This window comes from Salvia hispanica, chromosome 6 (genome assembly GCF_023119035.1).
Source record: "Salvia hispanica cultivar TCC Black 2014 chromosome 6, UniMelb_Shisp_WGS_1.0, whole genome shotgun sequence".
In the NCBI taxonomy this organism is placed as follows: Eukaryota; Viridiplantae; Streptophyta; class Magnoliopsida; order Lamiales; family Lamiaceae; genus Salvia; species Salvia hispanica.
Genome location: NC_062970.1, coordinates 11,016,488 through 11,030,435, shown reverse-complemented (window position 1 = coordinate 11,030,435; position 13,948 = coordinate 11,016,488). Strand labels below are relative to the sequence as shown.

At 38.4% G+C, this 13,948-nt stretch overlaps 1 protein-coding gene across 9 annotated transcripts; it reads right to left on the bottom strand.

The window, feature by feature from the left end:
• Window positions 1-292: 292 nt before the first annotated feature.
• Window positions 293-11,387, bottom strand: LOC125194276. 9 transcript variants are annotated; one of them, XM_048092404.1, is made up of 15 exons: window positions 11,121-11,387; window positions 8,183-9,981; window positions 7,594-8,049; window positions 7,036-7,328; window positions 6,465-6,907; window positions 6,172-6,224; window positions 5,969-6,076; window positions 4,063-5,903; window positions 3,750-3,858; window positions 3,320-3,500; window positions 2,746-2,813; window positions 2,305-2,414; window positions 1,403-2,218; window positions 743-839; window positions 293-665 (listed from the first exon to the last, which is right to left on the bottom strand). In XM_048092404.1, exons 2-15 carry the CDS (start codon window positions 9,969-9,971, stop codon window positions 646-648), a joined length of 6,384 nt encoding a protein of 2,127 aa, XP_047948361.1. In that variant the 5' UTR covers window positions 9,972-9,981; window positions 11,121-11,387; the 3' UTR covers window positions 293-645. The 9 variants fall into 9 exon arrangements, with proteins under 9 accessions (XP_047948361.1, XP_047948364.1, XP_047948368.1 ...); XM_048092407.1 differs by having other exon boundaries at window positions 4,063-5,897; XM_048092411.1 differs by having other exon boundaries at window positions 4,063-5,876.
• Window positions 11,388-13,948: the final 2,561 nt, after the last annotated feature.

The following is a 13,948-nucleotide window of genomic DNA, read 5'->3' as shown; positions in this document are numbered from 1 at the left end:
TAGGACGCCCCATTGTGGATGCCCTAAAATTTGGGGTATTATTAGACCACTTTAATAGTTCGTGAGACATATTTCAACCAAGTCAAAGTTCGGTTTTAGAGATAAATATCCCTTGAAGATATAACCTCAAACACCCAAGCTTGGCAAAACGAAACGCAGTCAAAATGAAAATGACTGTTGTTTTATAACGGGATATATCAGATAAAAATTTAAAAAGTAAAAAATTTTGCATGGTAGGGAACACCAAATTCAGCTCAAACATCAAACGCAGTAGCGTTGATTAGTCTCGTCATGGCAGAAACAAAGGGAAATTGTAAAATAAAACCTCATCAGTCATGATAGTACCAAACATGCAAATTTTGGTTAAATTAGACTTCTCTGCAAACATTTACGGCAAGCTAAGACATGTTTTCCATATACAGCAATCTATTCGCGCGCAATGGAAAGTCGAAACCTATTTTCTGTATGCCAACTAAAACACCGATATTGACATCTACGGCCTAAATTTTACATCTGCAACATAGGAAACTGAGCATTTGCATCCTCAATTATTCATGACAAATAAATCTACAGAGAGAGCAACTACACGAGGACAATTTGGCCATTTACCAGCCACAAAAGAGTTGTCGTGATAATATGTCCCTGTCAGCCACGATTGTTATTCCCTAGCAAGAACAAAAAAAAATATTGATACTTAGAGATGTAAAGAAGATACTTATCAGTAGAATGTGGTACGCCTTACCCCTGACTGTGCCTTTGGTGTGACTCCTATACCCCTTGTCATGTGAAGACGATGGTATTTTTGAGATTATCAGCGAACTTTGCAAGCCTTCCAACAGCTGATTAAGAAAAGGTTAAACTGATAAGATTGTGATGACAAATTATTTATCATTGCACTAACCATCTGAAACATATGAGTGGATCAGACGAGTGACACTCCCGGCCAATATCACGATGTAATAAGGCGTGATTTGAAAGTAATTCGATTTCAAGTGAAAGATATCCACATCACATGTAGCAGTTAGCTTTGATAATTATTTACAAGAAGTTTATCGCAGTTTCTCTACAACTTCAGAATCTATGTAGATTGCCAAAAGAATCGAGAAAAGTGAAACAAACAATTGCTAAAACTCAACCAATTGTGATGTGACCTCATTTACAATTGCATCCAGTATAGTAAGCTGTTTGGAGAATTTTATACCTAAACATGGTTATATTATGCATAATCTAAAACCCTAGAGAAGCAAACCTAAAATCTTCAGGAGGTTCTTAATAATGGAAACCAATATCCATGTTTTGGACAGTTATTAACACCAAGCATGATAGGCATATATGTGGAGCACATAGACGAAATGAACATATGCAAAATGTAATTACAAGCCAAAAAATAAGAGTTTGCTACCCGTGATGTTGGCTGAATTCGGCGATTTGATCGGCGGGGTTCAGAGGCTTCCGATATTAACTTTTCAGTTGCTTCATCTTTTGCTAATTTCCTGCTAGCAGGAGCAAGTTTCCCTTGGTTGAGACGTTCAGATTTAGTATTCCTCACTGCTTTCTTACGGTTTTCTTCAGAAGGAGCTTGAGAAGAGAATACCATAGCACCTTGTGTGGCCTCATCAACTTCAGCAAGGTTTTGTTCAGATGATTCATTCTCATCATTACTCATAGACTCTTTTGATATATGATCTGATGATGTAGTACGTGCATTAGATCGTGTAGAGGTAGAGTCATCTCTTCGTGCTAAAGTTCTACTTGGCACACTTGGTGGTTTCCCAGACTTAGGTGGTCTTATTTTAGAATCAGCTACTTGTTTTTCCTTGGAAGTACCTTTGAATCCCCGAGACCCTGATCCTTGAGGCATCAGAAACTTGGATAACTTCGCCGAATCATTAGGCACATTAGTCTTGGAGATTCTATCAGAAACATAATGCTTGCTTACTTCCATGAATTTTCTCTTCTTCCCAGGCTTAGGGACACCAAATACAACTTTGGATCCTTCTTTCTCCAAACCAGACTTCATTGTCCGAGCCATGTTCAATTTGTTCTCCTCCTTTGTACTACCAATAGTAAAAACCTTTTCATTAGCAGACAACGGCAATTTCGGTTCTTCATTTCCCCCAACTTCTGCAAAATCAATGTTTTTAACCATCTTAGCTTTCCCTTTCGCCTCAATACTGGTGCTTCCCAGCTTTGGTCGCTTCTCAGCTGGTGTATCTCCCTGAATATAAGATGTACATCTGAGGTTTAGGACTGAAAGAAACAGGGAAGGAATGCTAATTACATGCAGAAAACAAAATATAGGACCTTTTGAGTGTCATCACGCTCTGCTTTGTGCCATTCAGTCCATTCGCCTTCACTCCAAACTAAAGATGGTCGAAGATGCCACAATTTGACCGGTAATGTCTCTCCTTGAGCTGTAAAAACGATGAAAGGTCATATTGCAGAAATTTGAAGTTGCAATTATAAATCAAAGAAGTGAATATAGAAAATTATTTGCATCTGTAGTAAGTATTGGAATTATGTGTAATTTAGTACTCTCTCCGTTCCATAGTAGTGGAGTCATTTTGCCATTTTGCAATTTAGTACTACCTTTTTTATTTCCAACTTTCTTCTTCTTTTACTTAACTCACTAACACAATTTTTCTTAAATTTCGTGCCGAAAAGAAACGCCTGAGTAGTATACAGAAATGTTAGGATTCCTGATACGATTAGTGTTAGAACTCTTGAATACTATAAAGAAAATACCTGGAAAATGGACACTGAATGAAGTCGCATCTCTCTTGTTCTTTTCTGCGATAATGCCTTCACGCCAGCTGAAGTTACATATATAGAAGATTATGACAACTGAATTAGATGAATTCAAAAGAAAAGTAAAGCATCACATTATTCTTTCAGTGCATAATATCTGGCAAAAAGGTCTTTCAACAACAATATTGTATATGCAAAAACGAGACCATTGAGTATCTCATAATAAGAACCAACCAAAGTGAAACAGAAATTCTAGTTTGGAGTTTGGTTTTGTTCCACTAGCAAATATACACACACACAGATATTATTTGCGTCTTTGAAGTATTTTCTGTCGATAAGATGTGAATGAAACAAGTACCAGCCATTTTCCCCTGTAACATAAATCTTCCACTACCAGGACAGAAAATGAAGTCACCAAACCACAAGAACAACAAACAAGACAAGCACTACGGAGGTGTTTAGAATTACATGAAGTGCTAATAGATAACAAAAAAATTCAAGGTTTAATTAGATGCTATCTTAGACTCTTAGTGCATATTAAGCTTGTCAGAACAAAAGCTAGTTCACTTACCAATCTTGCAACCAAACGTCAACTTGGTCTCCAACAGACCAGGTGTAGTTTTTTACAGCAGAACGGCGCCTCTTCCTTGTTCCTTCAAGATGCACACTAGTCATAACATGAGGAACACGTATTTTAGGAGCATGACCATCTTTAGCTTCTATCATTATCCACTCCTTGAGTTGCTCAGATCCTAAAAAATTTAACACATTCATTAATGCAAACTGAAAAAACAAAATAGCCTCAATAAGTGAGAGGCATGTCTTTTGGCTTTGCAATTTGTGGACGGATTATTCCATAAGCCTCGTTTGAGGATTTCTATACGGTTCTTTTACTTTATTTAGATTATATTATGTTCCAGTCGACTTTACACCATTAGCAGTGGTGAAGTACATAACTACTATGTATTTCCTTACTTCGAATACAAACACCAGTAACTTACCTTCATCTGATTGTAGTGTATCATAACAAACAAGCGCTTGAACATCCTTCAAACTCAGTATACGGGCGGAGAACCAGGCCTTCGTTGAATCACCACGATCTTTAAGAACCTGCAGTATCAAAACAGATGATACTCTTTATTGATTATGAACTAGAATTCATGCACAATGAATCACAAATTTTAACACATTACCACATTTATCATTTGAAACAGAACAAGCTGTGAAACAACTGTTCAGCATTAAGACCCTAATATATGTTCAAAGGAACTAAAATGAAGTATAAGATAATTTAATAAAAGCAAGATCAGAAACCTCAACAACAGAACCCTCTCTCATGCTTGTGGATGAAATGTTTGATCTTGACTCGATATCTGGATCGCGAACAACAAACATAGTATTTGCTGAGTCTAATAATGTTCTGTCATCGTGGGGTTTAATATTTGCAGCCAGTGTGACACGATCACTAGCGTCTTTTGATGACTCTCTTTCAGTAGCAGACATATTATGACTTGTTCCCCACACATCCTTCTCAGGTTCTTTCTGTTGACTATTAACACCGGGCACTTCCGCAGCATTTGTACTAATAGATTTACCATTATTCAAGTCATTTGATTTAGAACCAGTGATACCAACCACCTGTGGGGCTTTCCAATAATTGCTTGGCCCTGCCTCTGCTAGAGCAGTCAAAGAGAAAGGATCACCCATGGCAACAACTTTTCCAGCATGTGCAACAGCTTCTGCAGCCAATTCAGCTGCCTTGAGAATGGCATCAAGATTCTCTGCATGCCTGGTTGCAGCTGAAGCAGCCTCAATTCTCTTCCTAGCAGCTTCTCTAGCAGCAGATATCATTAAACTGGGAGTATTATTTCGATCCCCACCCTTTGAAATAGATGTAGGTGATTGATTTACCAAATTTATGGAATTATATAGTGAAGAATTATACTCAGAGGAAGTGGACGTTCCAGACTTGGTCAATACTTCATCAGCCATTTGCTTTGCTTGCACTGCAGCATCTGCTGCAATCTTAGCAGCTGCAGCTGCTGCCTTTGCAACAGACGCAGCAGCTGCTATAGCAGCAGCAGCAGACACCAATTTAGACTCAGCATCTGATGTCAAGCCGGAACTTTTTTGCAGTTCCAACTGGCTCCAAACACCATCACAATGAGTTATGGCAGTAGCAGCATGAGCAGCAGCCTCCTGCGCTTGCAACTTAGCCTCCTCAACTTTGCTAAAACCCTCAGTACTGAAAGCCCTCTTATCCATATTTATATCGCCTTTACTGAAATGACCACTTGAAACTGAAGGTGTTGCCACAGGAAAAGCCTGGTTGGAGGGAGGGCCTTTAGGCGCAAAGCTTGAAGGTGTTGAGACGGCCACAGATGTAGAATAATAACTCCCAACAACAGGTCTCGGCAATAATCCTACTTGATTCTGAGATATAAAAGATACCCGACTAAGATCTTCGACTGTAGGAGCCTTGTTAGATATTTGGCTAGGTACTGAATGAGCAGAGACAGCATCTGATAGAGGAGCAGTGGCAGTAACCTGTACAACATCCTCGGAACCAGAAGACTTCTTCCTCTTTCTAGTTTTCGTCTCAGAAGTCTGTCCAGATGATGCTTTAACCTTTTTCAAGTCAAGTGGAGAAGCCCCAACTAACACAGCGGTTGCTCCAGTATTAGTTGTAGGAATAGGGGCACCATGCTTCAGGCCAGAGGTAATAGGCAAAGGTGATTCTTTAACTGCTGTCAGTTTTACTGGTTCCGTACTTTGGAATGCAGGATAGCTAGTACTGATTTCAAAAGGAGAACTTTGTGAAGAAGCAAGCCACGGCACAGGGAAGGGAGCAGGAGGGGCTTGCGCTGGCCAAGTAGAATGCGCAACATAATTCCGCAAAGGTGGTGTCTGGTAAGGATTCAAAGGAGAAACAGCCTGATAATCAATCACAGCACTTCTAGACATGCTACCTGGAGGCAGAGCTTCCCCGGATGGAGTAGATACATTCCACAAGGGAGACGAGAGAGGAATCGCTGAGTGAACTGGAGAAGGGATAGCTTTGATACTTGGCCGAGCAGCTGTTGAGGAAAGAACATCACTTTGAGGGAAACCTTGTTTATTATTTTGATCTGGAGATTTAGCACCTACATCTTTAACTACAATTCATGATCAGCCAAAGTTAAACATTATAATGCAAATACCTGGGAGCAGGATAACTTACCAGAACGCGAGGGTACAGGGGTTCCAGTATTATTTCCTTGGGATTTTTGACCATGAAATCTTTCTACACACGCACGCCAAGACCGCTCCCAAGAGCTCCTACCTCCATCTTCTCCCATGGAAAAAAAGCAGAATATTCAGCAGTAGTAACAAAATTACCAACCACAGAGTTGGAAGGAGAGGGAGAAGAAATGTGCAACTAACCAGACATACCAAAGGCTGAAACCATACAAGCTTCATCAGGTGCTGCTCCTTGACTGAAATCAAATCAATTTTAAATATAACTATCACCAAAAACAAAAAAACACGTTTCACATATTCGCGAAAAAAGGTAGACTTGCGAAGGATAACTTCATAATTCATGCACTCTCGCAAGAATGTCCAATGAACATCTGATGCACAAATATATGTTTACAGAAAACACAATCCACTAAACAATTATTTCCAGTTTCGTAATGCAAAGCAAACTAAACTTCAGAAAGAATAAGTACACTCACATAAGAGATCCGTAAACAAAGATTTGTGCTCGAAGTTGCACTTGTTGCAAATCTGTAAAAGGCTGCTGAAAGAACGAAGATGATGGAGCAGAGGTGTTAAGATCAGGCATGCTTGATGTAGGAATTGTAACATGCCCTCTCGGCTTCACACCACTTTCAAACACCATGAGTTTACCAGCTGCTGATGGACTCATAAACGGAGATGATTTCTCCCCTTTTTCAGTCTGCTTCAGAGCAGATGTTTCTTTTGCTAGATTTCCCTTTTTTAAACTTCCCTTTCCAGATCTACTGCCTCCACGTCTTGATTTACGCTCAGAGGTAGCTCCAACACCTCCAGATGGAGGGCAAACACCAGGTGTTGAAGACCCAACATGAGAAGTTTCCTTCACAACGATTGGATTCGTTTGGCTGCAAACAGCAGCTTCAGGCAATCCTTCGCCAGTCTTCAGCAAATCCCATGGCAAGAGTGTAGAATATTAATTATATAGGTGAAAACAAAATAGTAAATGGGAAAAATTTAAGGTTAATGATCAGAACATGGGCAGAGAGTGAGGGTGGAGAATGAAGGTACCGGCATTTTACAAGCTTGTACTGCCGGAAATGATTGCATACTCCTGCCAGCATCTTCAGTAGGTCGACTTTCCAAAGGCCTGGTGTCGAAAGTAAAGGTCTCATCTTCTTTGCACGGCTCGTTAACTCCTGAAGTCTGAGATCTATTTGACAATTTGCTAGAATTTTCAACATTGATCTTCTGAGGAGAAGCATGCTCGTTTACTTCAATTTGTGAAAGGTCAGTACAGCTAGCACCGGGAGCAGGGACATCATCCTTGTTAGATATATCAATTTCTACAGTACTGCTGGTTACTGCAATTATACAATAGAAGAACTTTTTTAGTTATTATTAGAAATCCAGGCTTATAATTCGTTAATTACTTGATTGATGAAGTATTTTCCATAATTAAGACTGCAAAGAGTATTTAGGATGTCAACTTATCATAGGAAACACAATAGAATAACGTCCTCCAAGATGGCAATATGTATAGCACCTTCAATGGACAAGAAACACAACAGCTAGAGAGGGGTCTAGGTCCTCATTGAATATGATTTCATAACATAAGAGATGAATCACCTGACAATTTTGAAGAATTATCTGTGATGTATCTTTCTGATTCTGCTATCATTTGTTCTTTAGAAGGTGCGGCTTCAATTCCATCATTTTGAGCTACTAAAGCATTGGCAGGATCATCCATTAGTTTATTTAACTCCTTGGAGGCTTCATCAGGAATGTTGTCACTGGAAATCTCTAAGAGGGAAACAGATTGATGGCTTGTCTTTATTTCTCCTGTTACAGAAGCAGCAATTGTATCGTTATCAATTTCAGCAGCAGGGAAAAGCTCATTCTTATCTAGTGCCTCCTTTGGATCTGAATGACTTGGTTGTTTAAGAGCTACAGACTCGGTTTCTCTACTTTGATCCTTGTGCTCCATATCAGATAGTGGTGGGATATGCTTGCGAGAGTAAGCAAACTGATCTCCTTCAGCAGGTGATGCTGTCAAGTTTTTACCTTCAACTTCAGAATTCAATGCTACAAGGAAGTTAACAGAGAGCGAAAATCAAGATTGCATAGTGGATAAAGTAGCAGAGTACAATTCATAATCCTAGTTCACACTGACATATACAAGATGAGGAACATAAAATGGAATTTTGGGATAAAATACCTGGATCATTCCCAATAGGACTATCAGGTTTTGATCCAGTAGGTTTCTGGACTTCAACTGCCTCTGCAGGACAACTGGATCCAACTTCTTTTTCAACATCATCAAGGACCATTTCATTTGAATCAAGAGGCAACTTTTCACTTTCTTCCTCATGGGCAGAACCATTTACAGCACTTTCATGAGCATCAATCTGCATAGAGACAATATCTTTATTGGATGTCCATATGCTCTCACCCTGTAATGGAGGGTTCACACTATCCTCTTCCTCTTTTGGTGGTGCAGGAATGTTTTGAGAATCTTCCATACCATCATTGACTGATTTCTCAGAACATTCTCTAGAAACTATTGAACCTATTGATTTACCAGATTCACCTACTGTATCATCAGTTTTGTGGTCATTGTCTTTCTCAGAAGGATTATCTAGTACGTCATGTAATATAGTGGGCTCATATGCAGTAGATGGAGCCTCAGGAGAGCTGTTACTTTCAGCAGAGACATCTTCCTTTCCAACAAGAGTTTTGTGTCTTTCTGATGATTGAATAACAGTACCCTGCTTCAGATCATTACCGCCATTAAATGCCGGGGTGGCAGCATCATTGTCTCCTATACCAAGATCCTGAATTCCTTCTTCCGGAATCACTATAGATGACCTCTCATGTAACAAGATACAACTTTCAGACAGCTGCTTAGTCTCTGGGCCTGAGACATTATCTTTGGATGCTGAGTCGTCTATTGTATGCCCTTTGGATACTTCCAACATACTAGCAATGCAAGTATCAACTCCATGCTCTTGTTTCTGGGACTGTGCACCTGAAGTGGTTTCACGAGAACACTGATTCTCAATATGCTCGATTTCCAGAAAAATACCACTCAATCTTGTTTCAGTTTCATTGCATCCTATGTCTTGCTCCTCGACGGGATTAAAAGTACTTTTTGCTGTACAACTTGAATTAAAATTGGCACTGCTAGTCTTATCCTGTTCCACATATTCCCTAGCATTAACATCAAAATTCATAGAAGAGCTATTAGAATTGTCAATCTCTTTTCCGTGAACTGGTAGGTCTTCTTGCATTTGATGGGGCAGAGACTCATCCACCAAACCACAAGTTTCCCCTTGATTATTGTCAGCCCTCTTCACTGCAATGCTCATGTTTTCTGCCACAGTTAAACTACTATCTTTGTTATCAATACCTACTGCATAAGAGGAAAGATTTGTCTCCTGGACCTGTAAAGTACATTCAGTCTGATTGATTTCAACTCCTGAAGATTGATTTGAACTAAAAGAAAATTCAACAACTTCAGCTGGGGGTAATGAAGGAATCCCATCATTGACATCATCAACTTTACAAGCATCCCTCGAATCGTTCTCTACTACACTTGTTGAGCTACCCAGCTGATCACCTGGATCTGATTCCTCAATCATCTTTTCACCATGTACCATTTCTTCCTGTCCAACTGCCTTTAACAACATTTCAACAGATTCAGATGATGTTGCCTCAGACCAGACATTGATATGCCTCCGCAAAGCACAAGATTCTGTTGCACTGGAGCTGAACTCTATTCCATTACCTCCCCGAGAGAAATCTTCTATCCAATGGTTGTCTTCCTGACTTGGAATACCAAGAAAAACTTCGTTTTCAACTAAACTGTCAAATCTCAAATGCCCGTGAAGACTGTCATCAAAATCAAACTTTGGTAGAGCAAAGGGTCTCAAAACAGAAATTTTAGAGCTCTCTTCACCAGCTAAGTCAAGATTCTGGCCTTCATAGTCATTGTCATTATAGTCCATCTGTTTATCCCTAAAAGAAATTTTAAAATCAGGAGCACATGGAAACCAATATAAATAAACAATTCAGCTTCACAGGAGGCAATAGAAAGAGTAGTAAACGCATAGCATTTAAATTAAAATGAGCATCTACCATCTAGTGAATGCAATTACACTAAAAACCTAGGTCATAATGAATTTGGTACAACGTCGAGCATTTTAATACTTATTTACTACTGCAGATATAATCTCCAGAAAAGGGAACCTCTCAACTGTAAACATCACAAAGTTCCAATAAGAGAATTTTTTCTTTCTCATTTCCCTGAATCTATCCCTCATATGATTTTTAAAATTTAAAAGTTATAATTAAAAATTATCAAATGAATGAAACTATTATTTTCCAAGTCTATGGATACATGAAAAGTCCTGATTGACAAAGCTTATATATTGCAATAACTGTTACCATTTAACACTTCAACATAGAACATTAAAAATGCGTAGAGTTCATTTTTGCCATTGCCATAGGTTAACACTCTCCCACTGTTCATATTGTAACTTAACATCACTTGAAGAAGTCTGCCATCAATAAAATTTCCAGCATAATGTTGGATAGTACACTTTTTTCTACCAGAACAGCATTGCAGAGTGTGGTCCCAAACTTTTAGTCAACAATAAAGCAGGCGATCACAATAAACCCTTACATATATGTCAATGTTAAAAGTATATGTCCTACAAAATGCACTCCAATTTCAATCAAAACAAGGAAGAAAGACAGATAATTCCATACATTTTGCAAACCCTAATCCAGTTGTTTAAGGTCTAAAATACCAACAATTATTCCAGGTTTGAAACTCAAAATCGAAAACCCTAGAAATGCTCTAAAATATCTGAGATGTTAGAAATTCCCTTCATTTCTTCAACAAAACCCAGAGGAAAGCGACTATTTTCACCAATGGAACAACAATTAGAGAACACACCCAATATAACTTCAGCATAACCCACTCCTCCGCACACACGCACCCTGACAGCAGCTAACAATGACCCCCACCATAACCAACTTCCACCTACAACTAGGTTTTCTCTAAAAATTAAATCAATTAATTCCAAAGCCTCAGAAAATAAGGTAAGAAAAGAGAACCTAAACAAAAAAAAAAAAGAGGAAATGAAGAGTACCAGAAGAAGTAAGTGTAGAGACGCTACCTCCCTCCATCCGAAGACGAAATCCTCACCGTTGATTCCCCTCAAATCAACCCTAATCGGACGGCCACGCTCTCCTTCATAACCCTAGGCCACGAACACTCTAAAATCTCCGGAGTCGGAAACCGTCAACAACACAAAACTCCACCCTACAACTGGTAAAAAAATTCACACCGTACAGAAGCAGAGCTGCACGTATACGTACATGTACAGACAAAGGCGCGCAGAGAGAAGGAGAGTGAGAGAAAGTGGTGTGTGAACTGCGTTTGTTTATATCTGATGCACACCAAATAGGGGGGCTCTCTTACCGCCTGTGACGAAGCTTGTGTCAATGTTGCTGTGCTCTTGACACGTGTATGAGAAGAGGGGTAGATCTGTAATTCTAAAGCTTCTTTTTTGAAGATATAGAGGATGAAATTCTATGCCGCGACTGTGGTCCAAATAAAGAAATGAGCAAAGGTGATTGGTCCTGAATATATAATTATTTTATGATTTTATTTCTAAACTTTAATTTTTTTATTTTTCAGTTTTGCACGGTTCAAATCAGATCACAATTAGTTATTCGTTAACAGTTCCGTTAAAAACTAACGGTTAACGGGTTTAATTCTGATTTTAATCAAATTAGATTTTTAATTCTATTTTTTTACTCCATAATTATATCCTTAATTATTTTAATAAGTTATCATTTAAAATATAAATAAATAATAATAATAATAATAATAATAATAAAGAAAATAAAAGAGAATGGGTTGGAGTTGAATTTATGAAATAATCCCCCTTTAGCATTAGATTTTTATTTTCCGGCAATTTACAAAAATGTAGATAGTAGACTGACTTCTCTACTCTCTTCCACAGGTTCTGGATATAAAATGGGGGAAAAGGTTCATGAGTTAAAAAAATAGAAGGGGTTCGAAGGCGGATTGATGGCTATTATCCATGGCGAAGTCTCCGGTGGAGAGATTTGAGGGGTGAGAGCGTTCCACGGTGCACCGGCGTCGAGGAGGGCTCTGACCACTTCCGAGAAGCCATTCTTGGCGGCAGCGGCGTGAGGCCTTCAGCGTCAAAGTAGGTGAAATCAGCTCCAGATGCAATTAGAGAATTCACTCGCTCGAGCTGGCCGCAGAGGGATTCTTCTGCTCAATTCTCCGACATATCCGCCACCGCCTTAAACCCTTTCAGTTTCAGAAAGAGGGGTTTGTTTTAATATTATTTGTTTTATATTTTAAAATAATTAGAAAATTAATTAGGGAGTAAAAAATCAGAATTAAAAGTCTAATTTGGTCAAAATTGGGATTAAACCCGTTGACCGTTAGTTTTTAACAGAACTGTTAACGGAGGACCAATTGTGATCTGATTTGAAATGTGTAGGACTAAAAAATCAAAAAGATAAAATTTAGGACCAAAATTGTAAAATGGTCGTATGTTCATAACCAATTTTTGCATTTACTCACAAAGAAATAGTATTTCAAATGAAACAAATACGAGGAACTATTAAGATGAGATTAATTCTCCATTTTAATTGTTTTTTTATCTCTATTTTATTTTATTAATTGTGTATTAAAATTCATACTCAACCAAAATGACATGCTTTTGCGGGATGGAGAGAGTATTTTATCTTAAAATGTATTCTTTCTGTTCAAGATTAAATATCGAATTTTATTAAATGAAAAAAAAAATGAGTGGAAAGAGTTAGTAAAACGTGAATGAAATGAGTAAGCAGAATGTGAGAATTTATTTCGAAAAAAACTATGTCCGTTTTATGATTTTGATCTAGAATACTCCATCCATCTCAGCTCATGTGATTGACTTGTTTTTTGCACATATTTCGAATTAATTTACTTCAGAAAAGAACATGTTTTTCTATTGAAAATGGACTGTTTGAAAATACAGTTGTGAACCTTGTATTTGTGTATTTATTTTGTCTCCTGAAAGGTGCAGGTTTCGGTCAAGTGTGTAACTGCAAGAGTGTATCCAACTGATCAGGATAATATTCCCGATCTAGCTGAGTCGTTGGCACGACAACTGGAATCTGGTTTCAAACAAGTTTCTTCAATCCACTTCTAATGATTAGTATAATGGAGGTAAGGGTCGAATCCCACAAGGATGGACACGTTCGGATAACTGCGGTGACATTCCTGGGTGTTTTTGGTTAGCTACCACGCTTGGGTTGAGACTTTACCTAGGCAAGAAATAAAGATGGTACTCTACTGACTAGTAGGCATGAAAATAACAGGCATGTGGTTGTGTTCATGAAAATAGGGGACAAAGTATCTCAGAGGTATGTGAAAAGTAGACAGTTACTAAAAGAGGAAATTTAGACAACAAGGTATATCTGGTGGCTGGTTGGCTTTCTGACAGGTCTGGAAGGTACAACTGAAAAGTGGGGGACAAAAGCAAAAGTAACTCAAAAAGTAAAAGTGGTCCAAGGCTAAAGTTGATTTTGACGTTTTCTTCTTCACCAAGCATTAACAGAAATCATATGAACACAAACTCCATGACTAAACTCAGATTCATAATTTCAAACTCAAGATCCATCGATTAAAATGTTTAACTAAAGATGAACAACTGAAATTGTAAACTGCCTCTACTGACTAACATGCAAGGTGGTGATCACAGCGCAGAACATGGACTTCATGCACGAAAACTCAGACTGAAACATAACTATAAAATTCGATCAACAACCACAGATCTAACTTACTCGAAGGAAAATACATGCACGCACTTAAAAATTAAAAGCGATAACTAAATCTAACTTTCCTAGGCAGAATGAAGCAAACTCAAACCAAAGAGACATTCGGAATAGA

Coding starts and splice junctions, on each gene's coding strand:
- LOC125194276 (XM_048092404.1), bottom strand. CDS start 9,971: ATGGACTATAATGACAATGACTATGAAGGCCAGAATCTTGACTTAGCT. Junction 6,077..6,171: donor TTCAGCCTTTGGTATGTCTG/GTTAGTTGCACA, acceptor CCATGGGAGAAG/ATGGAGGTAGGAGCTCTTGG. Junction 666..742: donor CACCAAAGGCACAGTCAGGG/GTAAGGCGTACC, acceptor TGTTCTTGCTAG/GGAATAACAATCGTGGCTGA.